General features: G+C 46.9%; 12 protein-coding genes across 12 annotated transcripts; 4 read left to right on the forward strand and 8 right to left on the reverse strand.

Moving 5' to 3' along the window:
• Nucleotides 1-26: 26 nt before the first annotated feature.
• Nucleotides 27-960, forward strand: LY89DRAFT_591693 (fumarylacetoacetate hydrolase family protein; the record flags this gene model as incomplete). The annotated part of the gene is made up of 3 exons (XM_018209665.1): nucleotides 27-197; nucleotides 243-320; nucleotides 367-960. 3 exons carry the CDS (start codon nucleotides 27-29, stop codon nucleotides 958-960), a joined length of 843 nt encoding a protein of 280 aa, XP_018067954.1.
• A 225-nt stretch (nucleotides 961-1,185) lies between these two features.
• LY89DRAFT_785257 (transmembrane amino acid transporter) lies at nucleotides 1,186-3,005 on the reverse strand (the record flags this gene model as incomplete). The annotated part of the gene is made up of 6 exons (XM_018222870.1): nucleotides 1,186-1,211; nucleotides 1,264-1,760; nucleotides 1,916-2,455; nucleotides 2,594-2,640; nucleotides 2,692-2,718; nucleotides 2,772-3,005. The coding sequence occupies 6 exons, from the start codon at nucleotides 3,003-3,005 to the stop codon at nucleotides 1,186-1,188; spliced, it is 1,371 nt and encodes a 456-aa protein (XP_018067955.1).
• Nucleotides 3,006-4,742: 1,737 nt separating this feature from the next.
• On the reverse strand, nucleotides 4,743-6,618 carry LY89DRAFT_754476 (FAD/NAD(P)-binding domain-containing protein; the record flags this gene model as incomplete). Its single annotated transcript, XM_018221326.1, has 5 exons — nucleotides 4,743-5,686; nucleotides 5,745-6,173; nucleotides 6,224-6,263; nucleotides 6,333-6,429; nucleotides 6,494-6,618. 5 exons carry the CDS (start codon nucleotides 6,616-6,618, stop codon nucleotides 4,743-4,745), a joined length of 1,635 nt encoding a protein of 544 aa, XP_018067956.1.
• Nucleotides 6,619-7,436: 818 nt separating this feature from the next.
• On the reverse strand, nucleotides 7,437-8,376 carry LY89DRAFT_785258 (S-adenosyl-L-methionine-dependent methyltransferase; the record flags this gene model as incomplete). Its single annotated transcript, XM_018222871.1, has 1 exon — nucleotides 7,437-8,376. One exon carries the CDS (start codon nucleotides 8,374-8,376, stop codon nucleotides 7,441-7,443), a length of 936 nt encoding a protein of 311 aa, XP_018067957.1. The 3' UTR covers nucleotides 7,437-7,440.
• A 516-nt stretch (nucleotides 8,377-8,892) lies between these two features.
• Nucleotides 8,893-9,737, reverse strand: LY89DRAFT_721553 (DUF1772-domain-containing protein). The gene is made up of 2 exons (XM_018218655.1): nucleotides 9,443-9,737; nucleotides 8,893-9,375 (listed from the first exon to the last, which is right to left on the reverse strand). Exons 1-2 carry the CDS (start codon nucleotides 9,510-9,512, stop codon nucleotides 8,933-8,935), a joined length of 513 nt encoding a protein of 170 aa, XP_018067958.1. The 5' UTR covers nucleotides 9,513-9,737; the 3' UTR covers nucleotides 8,893-8,932.
• A 419-nt stretch (nucleotides 9,738-10,156) lies between these two features.
• On the reverse strand, nucleotides 10,157-11,021 carry LY89DRAFT_754481 (Metallo-hydrolase/oxidoreductase; the record flags this gene model as incomplete). The annotated part of the gene is made up of 2 exons (XM_018221327.1): nucleotides 10,157-10,741; nucleotides 10,854-11,021. 2 exons carry the CDS (start codon nucleotides 11,019-11,021, stop codon nucleotides 10,157-10,159), a joined length of 753 nt encoding a protein of 250 aa, XP_018067959.1.
• A 439-nt stretch (nucleotides 11,022-11,460) lies between these two features.
• Nucleotides 11,461-17,612, forward strand: LY89DRAFT_754488 (ketoacyl-synt-domain-containing protein; the record flags this gene model as incomplete). Its single annotated transcript, XM_018221328.1, has 9 exons — nucleotides 11,461-11,822; nucleotides 11,880-12,186; nucleotides 12,236-13,285; nucleotides 13,366-13,419; nucleotides 13,473-14,195; nucleotides 14,344-14,858; nucleotides 15,028-16,147; nucleotides 16,203-17,120; nucleotides 17,163-17,612. 9 exons carry the CDS (start codon nucleotides 11,461-11,463, stop codon nucleotides 17,475-17,477), a joined length of 5,364 nt encoding a protein of 1,787 aa, XP_018067960.1. The 3' UTR covers nucleotides 17,478-17,612.
• Nucleotides 17,613-18,243: 631 nt separating this feature from the next.
• LY89DRAFT_754497 (uncharacterized protein) lies at nucleotides 18,244-19,022 on the forward strand (the record flags this gene model as incomplete). The annotated part of the gene is made up of 3 exons (XM_018221329.1): nucleotides 18,244-18,467; nucleotides 18,579-18,775; nucleotides 18,887-19,022. Exons 1-3 carry the CDS (start codon nucleotides 18,276-18,278, stop codon nucleotides 19,020-19,022), a joined length of 525 nt encoding a protein of 174 aa, XP_018067961.1. The 5' UTR covers nucleotides 18,244-18,275.
• Nucleotides 19,023-19,482: 460 nt separating this feature from the next.
• LY89DRAFT_591341 (NAD-dependent epimerase/dehydratase) lies at nucleotides 19,483-20,262 on the reverse strand (the record flags this gene model as incomplete). Its single annotated transcript, XM_018209650.1, has 1 exon — nucleotides 19,483-20,262. One exon carries the CDS (start codon nucleotides 20,260-20,262, stop codon nucleotides 19,483-19,485), a length of 780 nt encoding a protein of 259 aa, XP_018067962.1.
• Nucleotides 20,263-20,672: 410 nt separating this feature from the next.
• On the reverse strand, nucleotides 20,673-21,541 carry LY89DRAFT_622550 (uncharacterized protein). The gene is made up of 2 exons (XM_018210979.1): nucleotides 21,002-21,541; nucleotides 20,673-20,947 (listed from the first exon to the last, which is right to left on the reverse strand). The coding sequence occupies exons 1-2, from the start codon at nucleotides 21,206-21,208 to the stop codon at nucleotides 20,696-20,698; spliced, it is 459 nt and encodes a 152-aa protein (XP_018067963.1). The 5' UTR covers nucleotides 21,209-21,541; the 3' UTR covers nucleotides 20,673-20,695.
• An 849-nt stretch (nucleotides 21,542-22,390) lies between these two features.
• LY89DRAFT_785260 (uncharacterized protein) lies at nucleotides 22,391-24,061 on the forward strand. The gene is made up of 3 exons (XM_018222872.1): nucleotides 22,391-22,504; nucleotides 22,577-23,086; nucleotides 23,164-24,061. Exons 1-3 carry the CDS (start codon nucleotides 22,457-22,459, stop codon nucleotides 23,839-23,841), a joined length of 1,236 nt encoding a protein of 411 aa, XP_018067964.1. The 5' UTR covers nucleotides 22,391-22,456; the 3' UTR covers nucleotides 23,842-24,061.
• A 494-nt stretch (nucleotides 24,062-24,555) lies between these two features.
• Nucleotides 24,556-25,946, reverse strand: LY89DRAFT_754499 (uncharacterized protein; the record flags this gene model as incomplete). Its single annotated transcript, XM_018221330.1, has 1 exon — nucleotides 24,556-25,946. The coding sequence occupies one exon, from the start codon at nucleotides 25,944-25,946 to the stop codon at nucleotides 24,576-24,578; it is 1,371 nt and encodes a 456-aa protein (XP_018067965.1). The 3' UTR covers nucleotides 24,556-24,575.
• Between the last annotated feature and the right edge of the window lie 323 nt (nucleotides 25,947-26,269).

A 26,269-nucleotide genomic window follows, 5' to 3' on the forward strand; every position in this document is an offset into this window, starting at 1 on the left:
CATTTCCGACAACACCTCCCTTCAGCATGAGTGTCGAGAGGTTCATCCGGTTCGAAGACGAGAAGGGATCGATACTATATGGCGAAGTGTCAACATCCGACCTGAAAGGAAGTTTGGAAGGAAAATCAGTGTCTATTCTTACGGGTGACCCCTTCACGGGACTGTCCAAAACAACTCATAAGTCAGTCATCAAGAAGGTGAGAGAGAATCCATCAGACAATAAGCCAGCTAACGAATCTCAGCTGCTGTGCCCGTTGGAAGCGACACCAATAGTCATTGGTATTGGACTCAACTACGCACGCCATGCCAAAGAAGCAAATGTACGTTAGATTCTTAAAGATCGATATAACTCTTGCTGATTATCAGCTTTTTCCTTCATCTTTTCCTGCCGTCTTCACCAAGCCAGCCGACGCTCTAGCTGGACCGTACGATGATATATCCATCCATCCGGACGCACAATCTCAGCTCGACTACGAAGGCGAACTCACAGTCATCATCGGCAAAGATGCGAAGAATGTCACTGAAGCAGATGCGCTAGACTACGTCCTCGGCTACACAGCTGGCAATGACGTTTCAGCTCGTAATTTTCAGCTTCCAGTATCCGTTTCAGGGAGTCAATTTTCATACGCTAAATCATTTGATAAATTTGCTCCAATCGGCCCTTCGGTGCTCTTGGCCAAGGGCGTGGATCCCCATAGGTTGAGCTATGTCACAAAAGTCAATGGTGACAAAAGACAGGAAACTGGAACGGATGACATGATCTTCAGCATCAAGCAGATTGTTGCGCATCTTAGTCGTGGTACGACGTTGAGGAAGGGGACAGTCATCATGACAGGCACGCCTAGTGGTGTGGGGTTGTTCATGGAGCCGAAGGGGTTCTTGAAGGATGGAGATGTGGTGGAGGTTGATGTTGAAGGCATTGGGTCGCTGAGAAATAGGATTGTATTTGAAAAAGCTTGAGCTTTCACGATGCTCGTTCAGCTCCATTTAACAAATTGATATCACGCGATTCAAGAGAATGTATGCTAAGTTTCAAGTCTTGTCCTGCCTTCGGTTCTATCTAGAAAGAATCTACAGTTCTTGTTGCAGCATACTTAACCCAGCCATGTCGATGAAGAACAGGTAAGCCAGCGAGGATGGTCACCTCAATTTCCACGGCACCACAATAACGAAGCTGCGCTCAGATCAGCACTGAAATGGCGGGGGAACAGCTATTCATCTCATCAGCAGAGAACTTCGTAGTCGGGAATCGAAAAGACCTACATCCACTGTCATACGCATCGATAATCAGCTTCACAATCACATACGTGCCCGCCACACAGATAAATCCACCAGCTACGAAGGTCAACACACTCAGCACAAACATGACCGGTTTCCGTCTCCAAGCCCAGGAGCCTTGTCCACTCAAATGATAGCTATCATGAATCCAAAAAGCGCCGGCGATGCCATACGTATACCAGCTGGCAAATAGCGATGCCGCGATCCCAATGAGGTACGAGAAGATCGGTACACCAACAGCGAGGACAAAAGACGCTGCGTTCATGATGAGGATCAGAATAGTCCAGGTTCCCCATCCTACTATGGTGTGACTGTGTAGATGATTCGAATTGCGGAATAAGCGGAGGAAGATCAGCTTCGCTGCTGTGTGCGCGTACAGGCTTCCAGCGATCAGGAAGTTGGGGATCGCAATTCCGTATGCGGCTTTTGCCCATACGGTCGGGAGACTGGAAAAGCTGGGGCTTACAACACCATCACCTAAGCTGTAGAAGATCTCAGAGTCAGTATACTAGATTTCAGTCACGGTTCAGGTGCTGAGGCTCTCTCAGGAGGAGAGAGGCATGCTCTCCGATATCACTTGGTCTTAATCCACCACGAAATAATCTGCAAGAAGAACAAAGCCATGGGCAAAACTTACTACCAATGTGTAACGATGGCAAAGACGGTGTAGTAGGCGGTAGCAAAGCCCTGCAGGGTGTAGGCGGCTTTCATAGCGTCTCTAGGGTTGCGCATCTCAGAAATGAGAATGAAGAACATAAAGTGACCAGCGTAAGCAAAGACCGGGTTGGTGACGGAGACAAAGGCATTTACGAAAGTTGGTTGCAGGAATAGGCTGGTGGTACGGCCTTCGAGAGGGTTGATTCCTGCTCCAATCATACCTACGATTCCGGCGATGAGGATGGAGAGAACGCTTGGGATACAGAGCCATGAGAGGCCATCGAGGGTACGTGGGAAGCTGAAGATGAGTGTTGGGATGGCGAAAATTCCAGTATAGAGCATGAGACAGAGTTTGGAATCTGATAGAACACCCAAAGCGATTTGGCCAGCGAGAAGTTGTCCGCCTGTGGCGAAAACAGCAAATATGACTGTTCCAGCGGAGAGAACTTCTCGTCCGACAACGCCAAAGAGGATGTAGCCGGCGTCTCCCATATTGTGTACTTCGGGATGGTTGAGCTTGCTTTTGGAAGTTAGCCTGTGCAACTGAAACTTACAGTCGCATGGTCCCTTCTGACTTTTTTGGCCCAGAATTAATCTTCTAAAATTTGCCAGTTGGGAGAGAGACTAGCTATGCAAAAGTAGTTCGCACTGTACTCACAATTGAACCAATAGATAAGCGGTAAAGGTGCCAAAGATGCCTAGGAACTATGCAGCATGAGAAATGAACTGATATACTGTCGTTCAGTAACTACGCACAACAATAAGGATAACATTAGGGACGAGCTATCAAGAACGTCAGCCAGGACCTTGGAGAAGATCTTGATCCGATCACATACACCAACAACCCCACCACTACTAGGTAGACTCAGCATGCCGTTCGACACAATTTCGGCAATCATAAGAACAGCGACAAGCTGCCAGCTCAGGGTCTTATATTTAATCTGGTGGTTCTCTTCATTTCCAAACACATCGCGCTCGCCGGTGACATGGCGATTTCTTGCTGAGGTGTCTTCCTCATTGTAGGGGTAGATTGGCGCCTCGCCATCGTATCGAATCTTCTCGTCAATCATGGCATATGTGTTGTCAATTCAAGACAGTAATGGATGACAGGATGGGATCGAGTCAAAAAAGGATATCGCATCAGTATGGGAGAAGCGGCGTGCTGCCGTAATACGTCCCTCATAGTGACAGGACGCTAAGTAACACGGGCGAACGATCCGTACTCTTCTGTAAGAGGAAAGTCATGACCGATGGTATCAAAGGCGGCCTATAAGAGCGCAGACGGATGTCTTTCCCCGTGACGACAGGGCTTTAGATATTGATAAGGCTATCCTTATCCACAAGTATTATTACCCAAGTAGTCTTTGACGTAATCCATCTTGGGGCCAAGCGATAAGCGCTTCGAGTTGGCCGATCTCTCCCGCTCTCCAAATAAAGGACTTTGGTGCGCAAATGGACTTTTCATGATCTGGCCGCGAGCTAGATGCGATGAACCCACGAGCCCTACTTAGGTATTTAGGTATCGTCTTGCATCCTGAGCACGTGATTGCACTGGCTTCATCGGAAGACACTCTTCCAAAATATCTTTTGAGCTCATTCGTGGGCGCAATCCGGGAGTGATTTCAGCTAGCTGGAGAAGTAGATATTCCAGAAGTGATCAACTTCAGAGCACATTGCAGATTGTTTGTCGCCAGGGTATTCGCTTGAGTTTCATAGAACTCTTTTCGACTCGTTGGTGTCACTCGAACCCCTTGTTGACGAGTCCAGAGTCACAGAGTCATTTGAATTCAGCATAATGAAAAGACTCCTGTTACATCAGTTAGGCAACCCCTAAGAGTGCTTAATTCGTGTCACGTCGCTTAGCCCCTATTTCCACAAGCGAGGAAGAGCAAAGGCTAAAGTCGACGCCGCACCTCAGCATATCCGATGCCGGATTAGGTGAGGTTGCGAACTTAACTAAATCAATACGAAGAAGGTTGATTTAGGCTCTACAGTGCAATGGCATGTTTGAATAACCCTTCCTGGTTCAATAGATGAGCTGCGAAAAATTTTCATCTCTGGGTAGCATAGAAAGGGTGGGACAGTTTACAGGATCTAGAGTTTGAGAGCATGGTAAAGCTATAAATAAAGAGTCGTTCTACGACTTCTATACATCTGCTGCTACAAAATTACCAGAAGTACAGCTCTTTCACTATCTCACTCATCTAACTCACCAAAATGAAAACTCTCACCCTCCTCGTGTCTATCTTCCTGTCTCTTCTATCATTTCAAGCTCTCCTAAACGCATACACAATCACAACGATAACGAGTTCTTTGCTAACAACTACCACCGCTACCCCGGCAAGCTGTAGTCCTTATACCAGTGTGGCTGATTGCGAAGTCAATGCTTGCGACGCTCCGGGAGTGGTTGATTCTATTGTTTGGTAAGTCTTCTCCTGTCCATGAACGGGCAGAGAAGAAGGAAAAGGAAAAGGGAAGAGATTAGCAGAGAACGGGGTGAAGAGCTGACGTAAACATGCTGACGGTTGCAGTGCGAGGGGTTGCTGTCAGATGTGTATGCCGGTTGGGACAGATTGTCGGTGAGGATTGAAAAGTGACGAGGAACGGAGCAATGGAGAACGCCCCGCAATAAAGAGATGGAAAGAAGAAATTTTGAGTGGTGGAGATTTATTGGAGAATCGATCACTGCCTATCTGGTTCTTGAAAGGCATGGAAATCATTGTTCAATATCGAGTGGATTTTAGGGGGAAATAAATCAGAATGACATTGTATAACAGATTCGCAGAACCAGCACATCACCGCTTTCTCTAGGCCGCTTGCTCAACACCACGACTGAAAGCCGCTGCCTTCAATTCAACTGGAGCAGAAGACAACGCAGCTTCTGGTTTTGCCTCCCTCTTGTAGAGCCCCAAATCTCCGCGTACCAATCTCGCTGAGAACCCATCGATGATATCGCCGGCGAAGCTTGTCAGGTCCAGCTCGTCTTTCTCGCGTTCAAAATTGCGCTTTGAGATATTGTCCAGGATATGTACTTCTTCAGGACTCAGTTTCTCAAGAGTCTCCGGCTCGGATTGAGCTTGCGCGATTTTGCTGATAACGGCTTGCTGCTTCTCAGGTGTGATCTCAAAAGAGCCCAGCGCGAAATTGACTGACTCGGCTGCGTGCTTCTGAGTCTGCGCATCCTCTGTCCTGGTATCTGCTACACCTTGAATGACGGGCTGGATCGTCTTGAAGGCCATGTCAAATCCTTCTTCTTCTTCCGAGGTGATGATCTGAGACTCTTTCAATCTCAATTGTCTTAACACTGTCATGACCAACAACAAGAACCGGGTGTATCCTTCAGACACCTTAGTCGTATGCCAATGTGCAGCGGTCCTCTCATCAGCCTGTCCACGTCTAGATGCCTGTATGGAAAGAGCAGCGGAGAGCCCAGAGGTCAAGGCCAAATGTACTCCAGACGAGAAGTATGGGTCGACAAAGCAGCCTGCATCGCCTACCACACGAAAATGAGGACCTGCATATGCTGAAGCGCTGTATGACCAGTCAGATGCCTGCTTGATGCCAGACACAACTTCGGCGTCGTTCAGCATTTCTTTGATTTGCGGGGCAAGGTTCAGGTAGTCCTTATAGAAGGCTATGCCGTCCAAGCCTGAAGCCTTCTTCCTTCCGAAGAAGAAGTTTTGGCGAGCTGCGATGCCGACAGAGAGAGTGCCGTTATGGAGGGGGATGGCCCACACCCAGCCGCTACCGTCTGCCATTATATTGTCAATAAGTGGATAGTCTTTGAGGGTGTGTGCAGTTTATCTTACCCGATAGCGCCTCGAAAAATGGCGAATTCTCATTCTCGGCACCTGGCTTGAAACGTTTGGCGCCTTTCCAATACGCCCAGTTGGCAATGTTCTTGAGACCCTCATTGAACTTGCGATTCTTCAGGTATTTCGTCGATATAATACCGTTTCTGCCACTTGCATCGATGAGATAGTCGAACTTGATGGTGCCACTTGTGCCGTCCTTCCGCGACCAATTTGCTGAGACGGGACGGCCTGGGTTGGCTAGACGGGCTTCCGCGTTGAATGTTTCGTCGGCATATGGCTCAAATGAGATCGAATCTACCTTGGTACCGTCGAAGGTCTTGGCGCCACTGTCTCCGGCATGGCGGAATATGAGCTCGTCTGACTCGGAACGGATCACATTCCATGAGAAGCCTCCTTGGCCAAGCGAAGCAGCAAAATTGGTAACTGGAGGAGTGTCAGTTCTCGAGCACTGTTCCATCTTGAAAGTGACTTACATGCTTCCTTCTTGGTTGTAATTTTGAACGTCGCGCCATACTAGATGAAAGAGAAGTCAATTTGCCTGTATATAATTTCGAGGAGTAGGTGTTTCGTTGGTATGCCAACCTTCTTCTCAAAACCATGGCGATCAAATGTCTCTTCAAGATCGATGAAACGTAGGAAGAAACGCATAGATGCAAGCATGCTCTCCCCAATGTGGTATCTTTTCCATGATCCGATTAGCTTCTACCCTAAATTGTGCTCGACCACAGCGTTCATGCGCCTACCTTGGAAACTTCTCTGCGTCCAAGAGCACAACGTCGACACCCTCTCGTGCCAAGACGGAGGCAGCGTAAGACCCTCCTGGGCCACCACCTACAACGAGAACAGCTGTCTGCGTAGGCACCGACATAATGTTTGGTATGAAACTCTTTCTTAAAATTAAGTCAGAGACGAGATGTGTCGCGAGACGTTTAAATACAAGAATGAAAGTTTTAATCAATCACGGCTTACCGAAGTTGTAAGATGAAATGATTTCGCAAGCAAGTACTTAGGTGAGCAAAGTGGAAACCAGTGTGAGCGTTGATTCGTTCTCTGGAATATAGTTACTTGATTTACGGATTAATCAAGGTTGTGTTCTAGATTGAACCATTATGCCTACGCCACCGCATGTCGGGAAATAGTACCCCGTTCGGACATGGGATAAGAGTTGCCCGCACATCACCGAAGCATACGTATATGACCTAATGTTTTTGTGATCCGACGCCCGACGTATTATAGCAAACTACGACCGAGGACCGGAAAAAGATGAATGAGTCTGGCCTGCGGATTCGGAGAACAAGGAAAGAAACGGAAACATTGAAGCCGAATCGCCATTGCGGGTTTTCGATCATTTGGCAGTGAAATGTTGACCATCGATTTTATCTCAGTGTTGAGGAAATATCTCAACAAGTGGAGAAGATTAAACCATGGTCCAGGAGAGTTTGCTTGGAGGAGTGATCAAGAGATCAACGTTAAAACAAGAGATGGACAAGGTCAAAAGTGGTTTCAAGACGGGCTGTAGAGATCAGGCTAGTTCGGAAAGAGGGAGAAGACCAAGAACAGTGCTTTCACATGTGAATAAGGGCTCGAATGTCCTCACAACAGATTAAATCCAAGATAGTTGAACTCGTGACATGGCGTCTGCTAAAATCTCATTGGACTATCAAATATTTCGAGAACTATAGCACTGTACCTAACGCCGTGTTGCTAAAATGATCTTGGCTGGGAAACGACCTTTGACTGTTTTCCCATCTCGAAATAAGTCCTCAAATTCTTGCCACAGCTCTGTGAAAGCGGTGGGATCAAGACCGGCAACCGGAAATATTCCAAAGTGCTCTTTGATCCAGTTCAAATCTGCCTCGAAATTCCACCCTTCTTCCTTCTCGAAAGATACAACATCATCCACGCCAGTATGAGTTGGCTCGGTTACTTTACCCAAATCCTCCGGTGGTAAGAGGCTGGTCAGACCGCCTTTCTCCATATTCAAATGGATGCGTTTCGCTCTAGGCAAGAAGAACTTCTCATCCAACGGCGCAACGTTGTATTCATCCCGACTCCTTGACATCACGGTAATCGTTTGCTCGGGCTTATCTGCTCTCTTCAGAAAGACACGGCCCCCTTGATGCATGAGACGGGCCCATAACTCTTGAACATGCGCATCATCAAAGGTGGCAGGTCCAAACCCAGCGCCGACAAATGTTCCACCAGCCTTGAGCTGTTTCGCGATTGCCGCCGTCACCAGTTGCTGATCTGGAAAATGCAATACATTCGTTGCGAAGACCAAGTCCACGCTACCATTGAGTATATCGTCCGTTTCCTCTAGCTTGGCTACCCGGTAAGTGAATCCATCAGTGCCCAGTCGCTCCTCTGCCAGCCGAACATTCTCTTCAACAATGTCTGATACAATGACATGTTGAAATCTTGACCGTAGCTTCTGAGCATATGGACCATTTCCGGCTCCTACATCATGGACAATTCCAAAGACCACAGAATGCTCTTGATGGTAGTTGAAGATGCGGTTGAAGAAGTTCTCGGGAGCTTGCGGTCGACCTTTCAGGTAATTGTCCCAGAATACTTTATCGCGAGCGAAAATCTTGTCTTTCGAGTTGACATTAGATGAGATAGACATTTTATCCAGATTTGTTTCAAGTGAATAAAGAGGGCGGTGAGCTGTGATGCAATTTCCACTTCCAGAACGCGAGATATACAGCACCTGCACAAGAAGATTGTTATAACTTAGTAAGGTACTAGGCCAGGCAAACCTCTGAACAATGTAGCGATCTGGAAAGTTGCTACGATGAATCCCGTCGTTCAATCCGAAAAGATGCGGGAGCATGCCCTGCTTGATTTGAACGGACGGGCGTCGGAAGCGGTTAAATGCAAGTGGGCACGATGCTTGCGGATTTGACATGCATGGGAGATAGACCCGAGAGCCGTTACGTTGTTTGTGGCCTACGCAATTGAAGTCCGAAGTTCGGCGCAAGTGACGAGTGGACTCGGCGAGATGCATTTGCAGCTCTTCACTACTGAGTATGATAGTGATTTCCCTCAGCGGCATGTGACGGAACTTTGTCTCACTCTCGACTATGGTTACCAAGGCGATACAGATTATGTATTGGTTTTTATTAACTTTCGGTTCAAGAAAATTTACTGGGAGTACAGCTAATCATCACCATCTACAAATATTAAGCCTCAATTTCCCGCAGAACGCCTGTGAAGCCCAAAGCCGCTCCCACAATAGGGAAAGATGAGCGAATACCATGCAACCAACCCCATCTTGTTACAAGCTCCTGAACATGTTCCAAGCTCGTCATGGTTGCACCCGCCACTTGATTCTCAGCGTCCAACTGAAATAAACTATTGTTTGTAGGTGCCATTACGATCCACGTGAATGGCACCACGCTGACTGTAGTTACAGCCGCTAATGCGTAGATTAACCATGGTCTGTGAGAAGCCCTCTTGCTAATAGTAATATAGCTGTACAGCCCACAGGTCGCAATAGCCAGTGATGGCATGACTTGGTGACCATAATGATAGAGGCGGACCCATTGCTGCAATAAGTGGGAGGCTTGTGTATCAGTGTCAAGGAAGACACGAATAGTCATCAGGGAAATGCCCATCATTGCCCCTGTATAGACATCACATCATTAGTTTCCTGTCAATATGAAGGCCGATTTGAGACAATAACTACGCACCGGAAAGGAGAGATCCTGTGACCACGGCAAAAGCTTGAGTACCAACTTTGGGAGTAGATTGAAGCGCCATGATTGTGAGAAGGGTCCCTCGACAGGGTGTGAAGGAATGGCTGGTTGACGCTAATGGAACGTTTGCTTTCACTCAAACTGAGAGGTAGTAAGGCTCTGTTCTTGTGCTACGTTCTATAAAAGAAAGACTTCCATCTTAGGCAGGCACAATCGGGGAATTAGCCCTCCACTTTGCGTTCACGGAGGCTCTATGGATCTATCGGGAAAGAGTGTTAATCGATGTTGGGTGGATCGACCCTACCATCGCAGAAGAGAAAAAACATCTAAGTCTGCTCCTTGTCCCGACAAGACGGAAGCCGAAACACGTGATTTTGGGTAAGAATAAATTCGGGTTCCGTTACTATCCCCTGTTTGTCTCGGCTAATTTGTTGCCCCTTTATTTTTTGCGTAGCTCGTTTCGACTGATAGCCTCGCCCTTCTCAATCAAGTGCGGTGGGATTGTGTCTTTGGAGGCATCGGGAAGATGTTGAGACTTTAGAAGTGAGAGGAATGTGAAAAGTGAAGATCTCTGTGGATCCGAAGTATTGACGCATTGACAGACTTCGAAATCTAGAAGACAAGCCTTTGGACGAAATACAAAGCAGAATTCCAAGGTGTAGCAAGTGATTAAAGATGATGTATATATTCCTGCTTAAAATGAAATTCTTACGTGAAATCTACTCCAAACCACCTCTTCTCCCCTCTTCTGAGTTCAAATGCTACCTTGTCCTCTTCAGCCAGCTTTCGTAGTACTTCATCAATGAACGGTTCCAATGCCAACTCCCTTACTTCGCTGTCTAGTTCATCCCCGTGCATTGCAGTCACAAGTTGCTTGACTGTCACGCTCCCTTTCCCCCGGCCGGCGCTCCTTTCTTCTCGCTTGATTCGACTTAATGTCTGCAAGACCTGCCTTTCGCGTCTTGCCTTCTGAGCTAATTCGCCATTGATCTTAGCAGGGAGGTCGGTGATGACTTCTCCGTGCGCAGGATATCCCACAGCACAATTATGAGATTGCATCTTGCGCAGTGAGGACATCCAGAGGCTCAAAAGCTCGACAGCACTAGTACCATGACCGAGGACATTATCCCCTGTGAACATTGCATTCTCTTCCTCAAGAATAAAGCACATATGGTCATGAGAGTGACCTGGAGAATGGACCGCACGAATTGTTGCGCCTTCGACACTGAATCTCTGCCCATTCCGGAATCCCTTGGCCGGTATCGATAATGAGCCTCTTCGAACCAGTGCCGACTATGTAGGTATTTGTACCCTGTAGCGTAAACTGAAACAAAATTAGTAGTTGTCTCTCGACCAAGAACTAAACGCCGTGGGTCGATTTTAAAAATCGTAAATTGCACAGTACCTTTCCTCGATTCTGGCCCAGCACTCGAATTACCCTTGGGCCGAGCTGTTCTACATCGTTTAGATGAGGCAAACGAGATTGCTGTATGTCAAGGTAATTTTCAAAGACACAAATGTTAAGTGTCTTGTTAATTTGGCGATAACCGCCTCGATTCGCAGTAGAAGTCATTGGACTACAGACAAAGTCGTTTATGGGAAGAAAACGGGAGACTGGTGAAAAAAAGAAGAGAGAGAGCTGTATGTCGGACTATTGAGCTGAATCAGCATGGTAGAAATAATTTCCGATTAATACACTCGATTCGGACCGAGCGGAATATGCTGGTGCTTCTTCTTTTCCGCAACTCTTATCGCAATGCCGAGCATACCTTGCTACGAACGGACGCCGAGTTCAGCTGCTCGATTGGTAAGTGGAGCTTTGATATTCAAGTCAGCGTTGTAACTCACGGCTGTCATATGAGATGTAAAAGTCACTCGTATCTTGCCCAGCCTGTGATCGCTTCAACAGTCTTCAACGACGCATCATACATCTCGTCATTCCGAGTGAGGCTTGTTTCCACATAAGCATTTTCTCTGTCAAGCTGAGCCACCTATGCCGACTTGCTTCCATGATGGCACGCGACAATTCTGATCTCATAACACCATCCTCGGATTCTCAAGAAGAATATCGCAAAATGAAACTCGCTTATTTCAGCAACGAATTTCCAACCGATGATCTACAGGAGTTAGTTCGCCGGCTTCACGTTCGCAGCAAAGATAGGAAGCACACTATTCTGGCTACATTCATAGATCAGGCTACCGTTGCCGTTCGGGAAGAAATACGTCTTTTGCCAGCTGCCTTGAGAGCATTGATTCCACCATTTCAGACGATCTTGAACTTCGCAGACCATTCCGCATTACGTAAAGGGCCTCCTCTGTGTGGAGCCATTGATGGAGTTATACTTTGCGTAGTGGAGCTGGCAACATTCATAGGGTATGTAACCCTAACAGCCTAAGGATATCATACTTGTGTTCTAATCCAACATTTTAGTTACTACGAAAATCATCCAGACGAATTTTACTTCGACTCCGTCAACACATCTCTCGCAGGCTTGGGCATTGGCTTGTTAGCGACTGCAGCAGTCTCGTTATCTGCCACTTTGGCAGATATCCCCATCGCTGGTGCTGAAGTGGTTCGCATTGCCTTTCGACTCGGCATCTTAGTCGATGAGGTATCACAGAACCTGCAGCCTCGAGACTTGACAGACAAAAGCTCGCCAGACATGTGGGCCTACGTAATACCAGATGTACAGCCAGATGTCGTACAAAAGGAATTGGACTCGATACATGCGTTGGAGGTAAGACGATCTCTGTACACCAACTACTTGAAACTGACCAGAACGCAAGAGAACACCAGAAACCAGTAAAGTGTTCATTAGCGCACTCAGCAAAACTTCCGTAACGATCAGTGGCCCGCCAGGGAGGCTAAAGGCCATCCTTCGCACATCTAATTTTTTTCAGAATGATCACAAATCTGTCGCTTTGCCTGTATACGGAGGCTTGTGTCATGCAAAACACATCTACAATCATCAAAATGTGCTTAGCATTGTTCGTACAAGTTCGACAGACCTCCTGAGCTTGAAATTCTCCCCGAGGGTACCAATCTACTCAACAAGTACCGGGAGACCATTTCCAGCAGACAGTGCCATGGAGCTGTTCGAACAAATAATTTCAGAAATCCTAACGCAACAAATTCAATGGGATAATGTCATCCATGGTGTAACTGAACGAGCAAACAATATTGCTGTCTCCGACTTCGAGGTCCTCATATTTCGGATTTCTCTACCTATCCATGACTTAATTGGATCCTTGAAGACGGAATTGAAACACCTCACAGCAACTACGACAGATCTTATATCATGGGTCAGCGAAGAGACAACGAATACTGTGCCGAGAGGGCCATTGCAGTCCAAGATCGCAATCGTGGGCATGTCGTGTAGGCTACCTGGAGGAGCAACGGACACTGAAAAGTTCTGGGACTTATTGGAGAAAGGCCTCGATGTGCATCGAAAGATTCCCGCAGATCGATTTGACTTAGAGAGTCATTATGATCCTGCTGGAAAGAGGGTGAATGCTAGTCACACTCAATATGGCTGCTTCATTGACGAGCCAGGCCTGTTCGACGCACCTTTCTTCAATATGTCCCCCCGAGAAGCTCAGCAAACGGATCCAATGCAGAGACTTGCCTTGGTAACGGCGTACGAAGCTTTGGAGAGAGCTGGCTACGTGGCCAATAAGACCGCCGCAACGAACCTACACCGTATCGGAACTTTCTACGGACAAGCTAGTGATGATTACCGTGAGGTTAATACAGCCCAGGAAATCAGCACTTACTTTATTCCAGGTGGTTGTCGAGCTTTTGGTCCTGGCCGAATCAATTATTTCTTCAAATTCTCTGTAAGTCAAACCAACTCCATAAGTGGATCTTCATAACCACCGCCGTTCCCGTAGTATCAAAATAGCTAATATTTCCAAAGGGCCCAAGTTACAGTATAGACACGGCATGCTCATCAAGTCTGGCAACAATACAGGTTTGCTCTTCTTGATTCTAATTAATTAAACAATTTGCTGATACTTTGATTAGGTCGCTTGTGCTTCACTCTGGAATGGAGATACTGATACTGTTGTGGCTGGAGGAATGAATGTGCTTACCAATTCAGACGCATTTGCCGGTCTCAGTCATGGGCACTTCTTATCAAAAACTCCAAACGCATGCAAGACATGGGACTCTGAAGCCGATGGATACTGTCGTGCTGATGGTATTGGATCCATTGTGTTAAAGCGCCTTGAAGATGCAGAAGCAGATAACGACAATATCCTAGGCGTCATCCTCGGCGCAGGCACGAACCATTCGGCTGAAGCTATCTCCATTACCCATCCTCATGCAGGTGCCCAATCTTACCTTTCCAGACAAGTGCTGAGTAGCGCTGGAGTGGATCCCTTGGATGTCAGCTTTGTAGAAATGCATGGCACTGGCACTCAAGCTGGAGATTCAGTCGAGATACAATCTGTAGGGGACGTTTATGCCCCCCTCACAAAGCGTCGCAATTCCAAACAGCCACTTTACATAGGAGCTGTCAAAGCAAATGTTGGACATGGAGAAGCTGTTGCTGGAGTGACTGCGTTACTCAAAGTACTCCTTATGTTCCAACATAATGCCATTCCGCCACATGTCGGAATTAAAAACAGCATCAATCCTGGTTTTCCGAAAGATCTGGACAAGCGAAACCTAAATATCCCATACCAGAAACAAGATTGGCCTCGTGTACCCGGGAAAAAGCGCATTGCTGTTGTGAATAATTTCAGTGTACGGACCAACCCCTTCCTTTTCCTCTTTCACTCCAGGAGCCATTACCCTGAGAATGACTCGGTAGGAAAGCTGCCTGTTGTGTCAAAGAAAAGGATACTCTTAGTCTATTCGTCGTCATTCATTGGGCTATTCTAACTTATCATAGGCTGCCGGTGGCAATTCAAGCATTGTCATTGAAGAAGCACCTTTGCGAGAGGTAGCTCAGAAAGATCCTCGATCAGCCCATGTTGTTGCAATTTCCGCCAAAAGTAAAGTTTCTCTGAAAGGAAATCTCGAACGGTTCATTGCATACATAGACGCAAATCCTTCAATTTCCTTGTCGGATCTCTCATATTCGACCACAGCACGACGGTATCATCACAACCACAGGGTCGCAGTAGCTACTTCTGACCTTGCAAATTTGAAGAAGAAGCTCAATACTCACCTTCAATCAGTCGACGCACACAAACCAATTCCAACAACTGGCTCACCATTGGTAGCCTTCGCCTTCACCGGCCAGGGAGCATCTCATCCGTCACAACACCTGAAGCTGTTTCATGATTCTCCGTATTTCAGATCTCAAATTCTCCATCTGGATTCTCTTGCACGAGTTCAAGGGTTCCCATCATTCATACCAGCCATCGACGGTAGCTACTCGAAGGAGCACGCCCATTCACCCGTGTAGGTCAAATTGTACCCTTTTTGTATATCCTAGGGGGTGATGACTTTGGGATCCCCCTCCAGAGCCACTCATCAAAGGAGATATCGTTTCAACTCCTCAGATGAGCCCCACTCCCGCCTCCCTAGGGATCCAGATCTTCGTGAAAAGTGTATACTGATTTGTTTATAGCGTTACACAAATTGCTCTCGTCAGCACTGAGATTGCTCTTGCGAAGTACTGGGCCTCACTGGGTGTGAAACCAGAGGTGGTTATTGGACATAGTCTGGGAGAGTATGCTGCCTTACATATTGCTGGAGTACTTTCCGCCAGTGATACTATCTACCTTGTGGGTCAAAGAGCAAAACTTCTGGAAGAAAGACGCCAGGTTGGAACCCACAAGATGATGGCAGTGCGGGCTTCTGTCGCTCAGATTGAGAAAAGCGCAGGTGACAGGAAATACGAAGTTGCGTGTATTAATGGACCAAAAGAAACCGTACTCGCCGGCACTCAAAAAGAGATCGAAGCTTTGTCGAGACCCTTGGAAGCGGACGGCTATAAGTGCTTTATCCTTAACGTCGCTTTCGCATTTCATTCTGCCCAAACAGACCCAATCCTGGACGAGTTTGAGGACATCGCGAAGTCGGCTGTGTTTCATCCACCAACCTTGCCCATCATATCGCCTGTGTTGGGCAAGGTGATCTTTGATGACAAGACTGTAAACCCCGGATACTTGCGACGAGCTACACGAGAAACTGTCAACTTCCTATCTGCCCTCGAGAAGGCACAGAAGATCTCCACAATTGATGAATCAACCGTCTTCGTGGAAATTGGACCGCATCCCGTTAGCGTTGGTTTTGTAAGATCGACTCTTCCATCAGTCAATGTGACTGTTCCTTCACTTCGAAGAGACGAGGACGACTGGGTGATAATTGCGCAGAGTCTACGTCTCCTCCATCTCGCCGGCGTGGAAGTGTTCTGGAATGAATTCCATCGTCCATTTGAAGCAGGACTTCGTCTTTTGGACCTTCCAACGTACAGCTGGAATGATAAAAACTATTGGATTCAATACAACGGTGATTGGGCTCTTACTAAAGGCAACACTTTCTATGATGCTGAGAAAGCACGGGCGGCTCCCAAGTTGATCCCGTTGATTGAATCGAGCTTGAGGACTTCAACAGTTCAGAAGGTTGTCGAAGAGTCCTTCTCAGGTTCTACAGGAAAGGTAGCCATACAATCGGATTTGATGCAGCCAGACTTCCTCGCTGCAGCTTACGGGCATAAAATGAATGGCTGTGGTGTGGTAACATCGGTAAGCTACATCTACGGTGCTAGTGGAGAGGCTGTGACTGACAAATTCTGTTTAGTCTATCCACGCCGATATTGCATTCACTCTTGGCGATTACATCTACAAGAAGTTCAAGCCCAATGCCAAAAACATAGAGATGAACATAGCCAACTTGGAAGTTCTGAAAGGTTTGATTGCGCAGAAGAACACAAGAACGGCTCAGATCATTCAAGTCTCGGCTTCTACTGCAGATATTCACTCCAATATCGTCGATCTCACATGGCATAATGTGGATGCTAACGGCACTGTGGACGACCCATTTGCTAGCGCAAACATCTACTATGGCGATGCAACTAAGTTGCTTGCATCCTGGGTTCCCACAGTTCATCTCGTCTTGCACTCCATTCAGGCCCTTGAGCGCCTTGCTGAAGAAGGCATCGCTACAAAATTCTCACACAACATGGCGTACCGTCTGTTTGCCAACAATCTTGTTGATTACGCGAATAAATACCGTGGCATGCAATCTGTCGTGCTTCATGAACTTGAAGCCTTTGCTGACGTCCGGCTCACGACAGAGGTGGGTGGCACCTGGACCATTCCACCTTTCTTCATCGACAGCGTTGCGCATCTAGCTGGGTTCATCATGAATGTTTCAGACTCCATCGACACGAAAAAGGACTTCTGTGTTACCCCTGGCTGGAGTTCCATGCATTTCGCACGTCCACTTGTGGCGGGAAACACTTACCGTTCCTATGTGAAAATGATATCCACCGTCGAAGATCCCACAGTCTATTTGGGCGACGTCTACATTCTTCAGAACGATGTTATCATCGGCACTGTTGGTGGTATTAAATTTCGCCGCTACCCACGTCTTCTTCTGAATCGCTTCTTCTCCGCGCCTGATGATTCCACGTCTCAACATACTGTTCCTGTGATTCCGACAGTGAAACCGTCATCAAACTCGACATTCATCAGCTCACATTCAGCCACTACGCCCGTGGTAAATAATACTGTCACTACACTACTCGAACCAGAAAAGCCAGCATCTACCACAGCCCAAGCTCCTGCGCCAGCCGCAGCTGTCGTCAAGGCTTCCGAGCCCAACGTTGCTCCAGGTACTTCTGATAGCACAGCTGCGAAAGCTATCGTGCTGGTCGCTAACGAAGCGGCCCTTGATCTTGAAGATCTTCAAGACGATGCTAGCTTTGCAAGTTTGGGGATTGATAGTTTGATGAGTCTGGTTATTGCAGAGAAGTTCCGGGATGAGCTTGGGGTTACGATCTCGGGCAGCTTGTTCTTGGAATATCCGACTGTGGGTGATCTTAGATCTTGGTTGCTGGAGTACTATAGCTAGGCGATGGAAGAGAGAGAGAGAGAGAGAGGTATGGCCCAGCGATGTTGATGTTTGAGTTATGGTAGAGATGCGATGTCAGCTTTGCTCGGCTTTCATTGTCGTCTGGTTTGTGGATTCACATTGTCATTCTCAAACAGGATATAGATTGTCTTCAATACATTCATACGTAACTTGTCATACGGTACAGCATGGGAGAATTAGACAATTTAACAAGATTTCTTAAAGTGACCAAACAGTGCGCAACTGAGAATGCAAAAATTGATTTGACTTAACCATGCTCAACGCACGTTACTCATAGAATCGACATCACTAAGACGTCTAGTCAATCAATACAATCGAAACCAGAGGTTTATTTCTATCGAATGCTTGAAGCTGAACTGGCATAATTGTTTTTGAAGTTACCAACAAAAATGAATGATGACTTGAAGCTTAACCGAAGCATGTGCTTCGATTGATGGTAACTCAATTCCAGCTGACTTTTGCGCTAAAGCAGGACTTCTGATAGGTTCTCGGAGCTAGAAGCAATGCTGACTGCCAGGCGCATCCAGGTAATCACTCTCGGCTTCCGAGACATTCTCGTCTTCCGATCTAGGTAGCATCGGCATGGGATTTGTAGTGCCGTGCTTTTGGCACTGCGGGCTCCTGCTTTTGCGCCACTTCACCATTTCCGAATCATTGTTTGTGTGACGGAAAACCTGAATCTTTTCGCTCGAACGTACCGCGACACCATGGCATGTAAAGTTTCTATCAAATATTCTGACATACTCTACATGCCAAATAGACAAACCACCAACGAACATGGCTCCTTCCACCACCACATCCGACACTGTGGCTCTTAAGGACACACCGAAGCGCTTACTCTGCCTAACAATTTGTGGCTATCGCAAGCCCGGGATGAGTGAGGAGGCATACCGACATCACATGACCCATATTTCAGCGCCAATGACTAAAGACTTGATGGTGAAGTATGGGGTAAAGCGGTGGACGATGGTGGGATTGCTCTACTTCATATTCTCCTTTGGTGTTACTACCATTCTTTGAGAGCTATTGAAGACTGTGATGAAATGCAGCAAAATAGTAATTATTATTGACGCAAATAAGATCCACAATCCTACCGAAACTCGAGCGCTCATGGCCCAACTCTACGACTCTCAAATGGCCAATGTGGCCGATTTTGATTGCTTCAGTCAAGTAGTCTTCGAGAGTATTGAGAATTATAAGAGAATGAAAGAAGACTCGTGGTACAAAGAGCATTTGGCGGGCGATCATGAGAATTTTGCTGATACCAAGAGGAGCATGTAAGTTTCTCCACATTAAACACTTTTTTGAATCGTGTATTCTTGGCAGCTCAGCGGGATGGAAAGATGGAGGAAAGCGACAGGCACTGAAAGCTTACTTGGTGGTAATAGGATGACCATTGGGTGGATTGAAGAATTCGTCCGAGATGGAGTTGCGGTGGATGATGTCAAACATAGTCGCACTGGACTGGTTAAAGGCTTGATAATTGTTGCTGTTGGAAGCGCATTACTGCTATGGTTATACTGAACGAACCTAAGAAATTTTCGAAATGACATAATTTGAATCAAACGTGCGCATACAAAAAATGGCATCCCCCCCTTTTCGGTGGTTACCTCACCTCGCTTAACTTGTTGGTGGCGCAGAGGCTTTTTGAAGCCAGCATTGTGATGAATACTTGCCCAATTATTATTTTCTCACGAATGTTTGTACTGATCCGACTCTGCGTAGCATGCATGTTAACTTAGCATTGATTCGAGTTATGATCGTGGAGTTAACGAGGTAGAGGAATGCATGCAGCTCGCGTAGCATCTCTAAACATCAGCACGAGTGCACACTGGATGGGAAAGAGTAATTTCGATAAAGCCTTCTAAGTACAGCGCATCTCGAATCAAACCCTTTCGTCTATTGGGTCCAAATCAAAGTGCCGAATACATGATGCGATATTCCTCGACAAGTCCTAAACTCACAGCACCAATCCATGAATCGATCAGGGACCCGTGGACGGAAGGTACGGGTATAAGAATGGAAAATAGTGGTTCAAGAGTCCCATGACAATACACAAGGGGGTTCCTTTAGGAAAGCTCGCACTTCCATTTCTGTTGACAACACCAACATTTTTCAGATCCCAGCGGCCATCTTCGTCATCTGCAGCTTCGATCATCGCAGCAGCGAGATCGAGATATGACAAAACTTCCCCTTCCTCAGTGAGACTCAACGCATAGCCTCGTTGTTCATCCACGGCAAGTGCACCCGGTTTGATGTAGATAGTGGTCACCCAGTCCTCTTGTGCGCGAAGGAGCTTCTCTGTTTCTCGAAGATCGTGATAGACATTTGATGCAGATCTAAGTAATATGCTGCGTAAGAAGACAGGCGTACCACTAGACAATACATCATCAAGAGTTGCGGAAGAGAGGAGGACGAGTTTTGGCAAGCGATCATTGGACTCGAATCTCAGAACTTGCAGAGCGTGAATGATGCCAATTGCGGTATCTTGCCCAACTCGACAACCAGGAATATTGTCGTTGGTAGAGGCCACCAGAAACACGGCGTGAGCGCCTCGAATGCATGAAGTGAGGAGCTCAACATCGTTGATGCTTCCTTCGAAGATTTGCAGTCGTTTCTCAGTGCCTGCTTCTGGGAGAAGTCGAAGAAGTTTATTCTTGTTGCGACAATAGGCATTGATTCTTGTCTCTGGTGAATTGAGCAAGTTCCTGATCAGCGCGGTACCGCAATTGCCAGTGGAACCTAAAACTGCGTAGGTGCCCATTTGGAAGAGTGTGATATCTAGGATATCGATACGTAGGATGATGTAGTAAGATCGCGAGTTCAGTCTACATCAAGTAAGCGCTCTTCATTTATGCGCTTGAAGTAAATTGTGAAAAGTATGCAGAAACAACCTAGTTCGACGTGGAAGGATAAAGGGCGTTTTGTACAGATTAAGCTTGCAAGTGTCGAAGAAGGTCCCGGCATTCGGCTGTCTCTCATACCCCAGGGCCGTAGTAAGATCAATTTGTAAGTTACTCACTACATTGACCTGCCACAGACGCGGCTGAATATCCGACGGTGATGCACTATGCACGATTTATCAAGCTGCAACTGCGAAACTTGTGTTCTGCAAGAATCTTGCTTATGGAGCGAAAACATGCTTTATCACAAGGTATTTGGTAACAATTCATAAGCTACGATAAATTACGATATGGCTATTTAGAGGCAAGAGAGCTTCCAGACAACTGTTGCTGCTGTAGGTGTTTCTGAAACTTCGGGAAGAAGTCGTTGAAAAATGCAGAATCCACCATCTCCTCAAATTTGATAATTTGTTCTCCGCTCTCACTAAATGTCAGGAAAACAGCATATTCATTCCTCCACTCTCCAAACGGTGTATCTCCTTTCGATAGCGCATATACGACAGCCTTGCTTCTGGCCGCATCGTGAACAACTTCGTGAATAGTAAGCTGTTCAAAAAGTAAGTCTCAAAGGCCGTGTCTCCAATTAATACTGTCACTCACATCATGGTTTGACACGATTCCCATAAGCTTTGGCAAAGTGAATTGGACTTCAGCTCGGGATCGAGGTGGATGGCCAAGAGAGAACGGTAGAGCACGTTGTGTACATTCCGGAGACCAGGACGCAATCATATCTTCGGCTTTCCAGTTCTTCCAGCCCGTGATGAATCCATTTAGTGTCGAAACTTGAGTATCGGCTGACTCAGACATCTCGTCGATGGGAAGAGTGAGGTTCTGGGGATCTGCACGTGATGGATGGGTAGTGTTCACTTCTCGGGCTACCTGGGTGTTTTGAGAATGCCAATAGTAGCAGGCATTACTTTTCTCATGATTCCAGTATGTCTATATCTGCCAGGGATCCGGAGGAGATGATGCTAGAGGCTGGGAGGCATCAGCGACTACCTAGGTACCTGTTGATCGGACCCCGAAGAACTTAGCGTCACGTGCACGCGGGAAACAATGAACTCCCGTCGTAGAACCCTCGTGCAGCGGAGATCACGGGAATCCCGCCACGATGCCCGTACGGCTTCCTTTGAACGCTCCGTAGGGCAGAGCTTGAACTGAAGGAAGTATCTCCGCCACCTCGGCACATCTCGGCTTACGTCTCATGCTATATTAGGAAGGTATTATTATTCAGCCTCTTACTGTATACTGTATTATGAAGATGTCGCCACCTGTACCATTCACTGCTTCTTATCGGAGTATTGTCCCGATATATCCAATGGATAAGGTTTATCGGCCTCGCTGATGTGGGAGAACGGACCGTGGTGGCGGAAAGATGAGATAAAGGCATAATCTTGCGCCATTACCCCCTGATCCGGCATGCAAATCATCATGCAAATGACGCAAAGTATATCTTCCAATCGTTGTCAACCACAATCCTTCAATCCTTCCACATGTTGCAATCATTTATATTGCTTTGCTGGGCCGTGCTACCTGAGGATGTTCTGGTGAAACCTTAATTGCACCCTGGTCTGTTTGGCAATAATTATGCGCTCGACTGGCGGATATATCCTAGCTGCTTGAAGTAAGCTCCTCAAAAACGTTTAATACGTGACCAGCAGGCACTGCAGACCAGACCACAGGATCATAAGCAACTGAGTGTAAGACAGAACCGTTGGTGGAAGTTGCCGAGGCACCTCTGGATCTCATAGCTATCGATCCAATCGAGAAACTAAGTATAGAATGAAATATCTTACAGGCCCCAGGCTTCATTTCTCCCAACATTTGTAGTGCTGAACTCAATAATAATTGGGTGGCGTGTTACTTGCTGCCATGACTAGCCTGATTCAGCTCCAAGCTTATACCAACGGCTTGGTCACCGCTGTCCAAAACGTGACTGAGTTTTACCGGAATGGAAACACGCCTCCTTCTCCATCACATCTGGTTGCACCTGATTCTCCCACTGAGTTGCACCAAGCCAGACGGACCATCCTAGCCAACATCTCCAAGCTGAAGATGCTTCTTGAAGAGCCAGCAGATTTCCTCCAACAACTTGCTAGTCAGGTGTGTATTATTCCGTGCCCGGTTTCCCCGGTACCATTCAGCAATGTAGCTAATTGTATTCTCGCTATCCAGAACCAACTGCTGGCCTGTCTACAGTGGTTAGGCGAGTTTCAAGTCCTTGCTTGTATACCATTGAATGGGAGTGTTCCTATCAGAGATATTGCCGATTTGTCAGGCGTTCCAGAGGCTCAGCTGCGCCGCGTTGTACGTATGACTGCGACATCCGGCTTTCTCAATGAGTCGCAACCTGGCTATGTCGCACACACTCCTTTATCAGCGCCTTTTGTTACCAAACCTTTGTTTTTGGATGCGGGCATGTTTCTCGCTAAGTCCTCTGGACCCGCCGCTTTGCAAATGGCTTCCGCCACTCAAAGATTTGGTAATTCGAGTCGGCCACACGAGAGCGCATACAACCTTGCCTTCAATACTTCCGAAACCTTTGAATCTCTATGCGAGCAACGATCGAAGGTGCAACGACAGTGGTCTGCATATCTTCGATACTCAGGGGAAACGGATGATGTTGTCAGTGATTTTCTCACCCAGCTGGACTGGTCTAGTTTAGGTAATGCCTGCGTCGTCAATGTAAGTTCAGTCTATTCCCAGATTTTGACAGCATTTTCGTTGTCCTTTCCCGTACTAATACTCCACTTTCTTCTTAGGTAGGTGCTCAATCGTCTAAGACGGCTATGGGTCTTGCAGAACGGTATCCAGCACTTCAATTCATTGTTCAGATGAGCGAGCCAGCACACAGCAACGGATCTGGATCTCGACAGAAAAATAGTTCGAACAGAGCTCCATCTCTCCCTGCCTCTAGCAGGGGCCTGAAGCGCGGCCCCATGAGTCCGAACGACGCGCGATACTCAGACCTGAGCTCTCGTATTACTATACAGAAACGCACGCTCGGTACGCCACAGACAGTAAACGACGCAGCTGTCTACATTCTCTCTCTTCCCTCACCATCACCTAGCTTGCCATCCCATTCAGTCATAGAACGATTTGCCTCTGATCTGAGAGCACATCTTGGTGTACTCCACGGAAACAGTGCCGCCACACTCATTCTCACCATGTGTCCGCTCCCCAAACCCAATACTGTCGACCCCGATATAGAAGCTAGCGCACGCCAGCGCGATCTCACCTTCTTCCAGTTGGCCAACGATCATAGGCTTGAGGTAAATGATGTAGAAGATGTGATAAACAATGCGAGGGACACTATGGGAGCGCTGGTCATTGTCAATCGGCTCCGTTCGTGGAAAGATGCCACCATGGCGTTCGGCGTTAAGTATCAAACTTATGGGAGTCATCAACACAAGCCGAAGGCAAGTTTGTCGATTCTCTGATTGTTTTATATGTTGTGCATAGGGTCTGTAGGTGGATGAAGTGGACTTGGGTAACGAGAGTATTGATTTTTTGATCTCGTCGTTTTGTGGCTAGCGGGAATGTTGGTGATTGTTGCGATTATTTCGTTTCTAGCAAAATCCAGAGAACTTGCTGTGTATTGTTTAAACAATTATGTGGACAGCACCTTTCTGTTTCTTAAAATTAAGTAAGCTTTGCGGCTAAATACATGGAATCTTTATTTATAGTGCCAATCATTATTCCAGAAATTAATTCTTAATATGTTTCATATGTCTTGAATTTATTTATAATGATGATAGATAAGATGTCGATGACTAAATATACTCCTAATATTCACTGAAGTGTCGACTTTGTATTTTGTTGACAAGAACCTCGGCAAAAGTACCTTTGAACCCGGCTACTTGAGGGTTGCCTTGTAGGACGAGGCTGGCTGTCATTGCATAAGCCCTCTGCATACGAGCCCGTGAAAGTCAATACCGAGTCTGGGGCGGTGCGGGGTAGCTTTGGACGGCGTTATCGTACTTAAGAAGAATAAGCTCAAGTTTCAAACTTTTGATGAACAGATCTAAGTTAACTTTCAAATTCAGATTCCCGTTGGTGATATATTTGAGATTGGTCTCGAAGAACTGATGCTTCATATAGGTATCATATAATCTTCACTTGAAACGCAGTCATGTATTCAATCAAAAAACATTCCGTGACTTGTCTGCTACTGTTACTCCCTCCTTAACATATCAATGATGTTTAACGATAAAGCAGTGAGACGCTTACGAATGTCTGTCTCTAATTGGTCTAACATTAGAACGGAAAATGGAGAATTCGTCTCACTGTCTGACAGGAAATTCTGACGGCCTTCCGTGCCACTCTTCACCGTGTCCATACCCCTGACCTCTCCTCCGTACGCTTTCAATTTGTCTGATAACTGATTCACAACCCGCTGAACCCGGTGTAGTTCATTGAGAACTAATTGTGCCGCCATGCGACCTAAATCTTCTCCATCGAGGCAGTAATCGCCGACCACAGTAGGGTCTTGAAGAACCTGCTCGGCATGACATGACGGTTTTCGTGAGTGAGGGGGCTTCGTCGGACTCCGATTATCATCCTCGGAAGCTGAAGTTCCTCTTGCTGCTGCTGCGTACCAACCCAGGACTTTGAAAACAATGAGTGCCATAATGGTCAGGAGATAGCCGTCTTGTGCACACTGACATTGAAGCATATTTCCAACAGCTTCAACTATCTGCTCGTTCTCTGCGATAACTGTTTGTACTGTAGGCGTCTGGCTTGTGGTCGTCTGATTCCCCTCCCCCGTTGAAATGGTTTGAGCTGCGGGCGCGATTGGAGACAACTGCTTCATAAGACCAAGTCCACGAATCAAACAGAAACATGGTGAGTCTGCTGAGGTATGCACGGTATGATTGCCCTGTAGATCGCTCGTTGAAGAGCCGTGACTACTTGGAGGAGACTGTGGCTGCGATAAGTTCGACAGCTCAGAGACCGGTTCGTCGAAGATAGAATAATTGACTTGAGCGTTGAGAAACCCAACGGAATCGGTACCGCTCTTACTGCTGTTATTGCCGTCTCCGAGGTAAAAGTTGGACTGATTCAGCATGTCGAAATCAGATGATTCGGGAAAGACGCTCGTATTGGAAAAATCGTCAAAACCCGTGCTCAGACTTGTGAGCACGGAGGATAGAAACGAATCTACTGGTGAAAATAAGGTTGAAAAATTGTCTGAAGAGTTTGAAGTTGTAGTCTGTCCTGGAGACGGCTGAAGTAGACCGGGCGATAGGAAGTAGTTCATCTCTGAGGATGTTGATTGACTGGCAGGCTCAATGGGGATTGGAATATTGGACTGAGGGGTCTTTGCGGTAGTATAGGATTTGTCGGTGGATCGATTTTCGTGTTTTCGTCCAACGCGTTTGGTGACGAAGTATTCGCAAGTAATGCCCCGCTTTGCACAACGAGAACATGTTGGTTTCTCTTTGTGACACTTCACCTTGGAAGATGCACAGGCGTGACAACTATCTCGGAGTTTGAAAGTTGTAGGACGAGGGGTGTTTTCGAGAGCAGGTTGTAATGCAGCCATTATGTCTTGAGCAATTGCTCATAGAATAAATTAGAGAGTTGCGACGTTTGAGTTGATCACAAGCGCGAGTACGAAGTTGAGAGTAGGGTGATAGAGGACCACTTCAATTGAACAATTTCGCGGGGTTCAGTGATGAAGCACAGGCAAACGTGTATTTTAGTAAATTATTTCCAAGGGTCCACGATCTGCCCGGTATGTAGATCTACATACATTATTCTAGCCCACATGCATAGTTGAAATGAGTGACATGCTTGTGCGTGGAATGTGGTGGGGGTTTTCATGTGGCGTGTGCACAGGGGCCTTTGTCGTCATGCTTGAAAGCA

Source organism: Mollisia scopiformis, assembly GCF_001500285.1.
Source record: "Mollisia scopiformis unplaced genomic scaffold LY89scaffold_19, whole genome shotgun sequence".
Classification (NCBI taxonomy): Eukaryota; Fungi; Ascomycota; class Leotiomycetes; order Helotiales; family Mollisiaceae; genus Mollisia; species Mollisia scopiformis.

Coding starts and splice junctions, on each gene's coding strand:
- LY89DRAFT_721553 (XM_018218655.1), bottom strand. CDS start 9,512: ATGGCGCTTCAATCTACTCCCAAAGTTGGTACTCAAGCTTTTGCCGTG. Junction 9,376..9,442: donor CACAGGATCTCTCCTTTCCG/GTGCGTAGTTAT, acceptor ATGTCTATACAG/GGGCAATGATGGGCATTTCC.
- LY89DRAFT_622550 (XM_018210979.1), bottom strand. CDS start 21,208: ATGTCTGAGTCAGCCGATACTCAAGTTTCGACACTAAATGGATTCATC. Junction 20,948..21,001: donor GAATCGTGTCAAACCATGAT/GTGAGTGACAGT, acceptor CTTTTTGAACAG/CTTACTATTCACGAAGTTGT.
- LY89DRAFT_785260 (XM_018222872.1), top strand. CDS start 22,457: ATGCTTCTTGAAGAGCCAGCAGATTTCCTCCAACAACTTGCTAGTCAG. Junction 22,505..22,576: donor TCCAACAACTTGCTAGTCAG/GTGTGTATTATT, acceptor CTCGCTATCCAG/AACCAACTGCTGGCCTGTCT. Junction 23,087..23,163: donor GTAATGCCTGCGTCGTCAAT/GTAAGTTCAGTC, acceptor CTTTCTTCTTAG/GTAGGTGCTCAATCGTCTAA.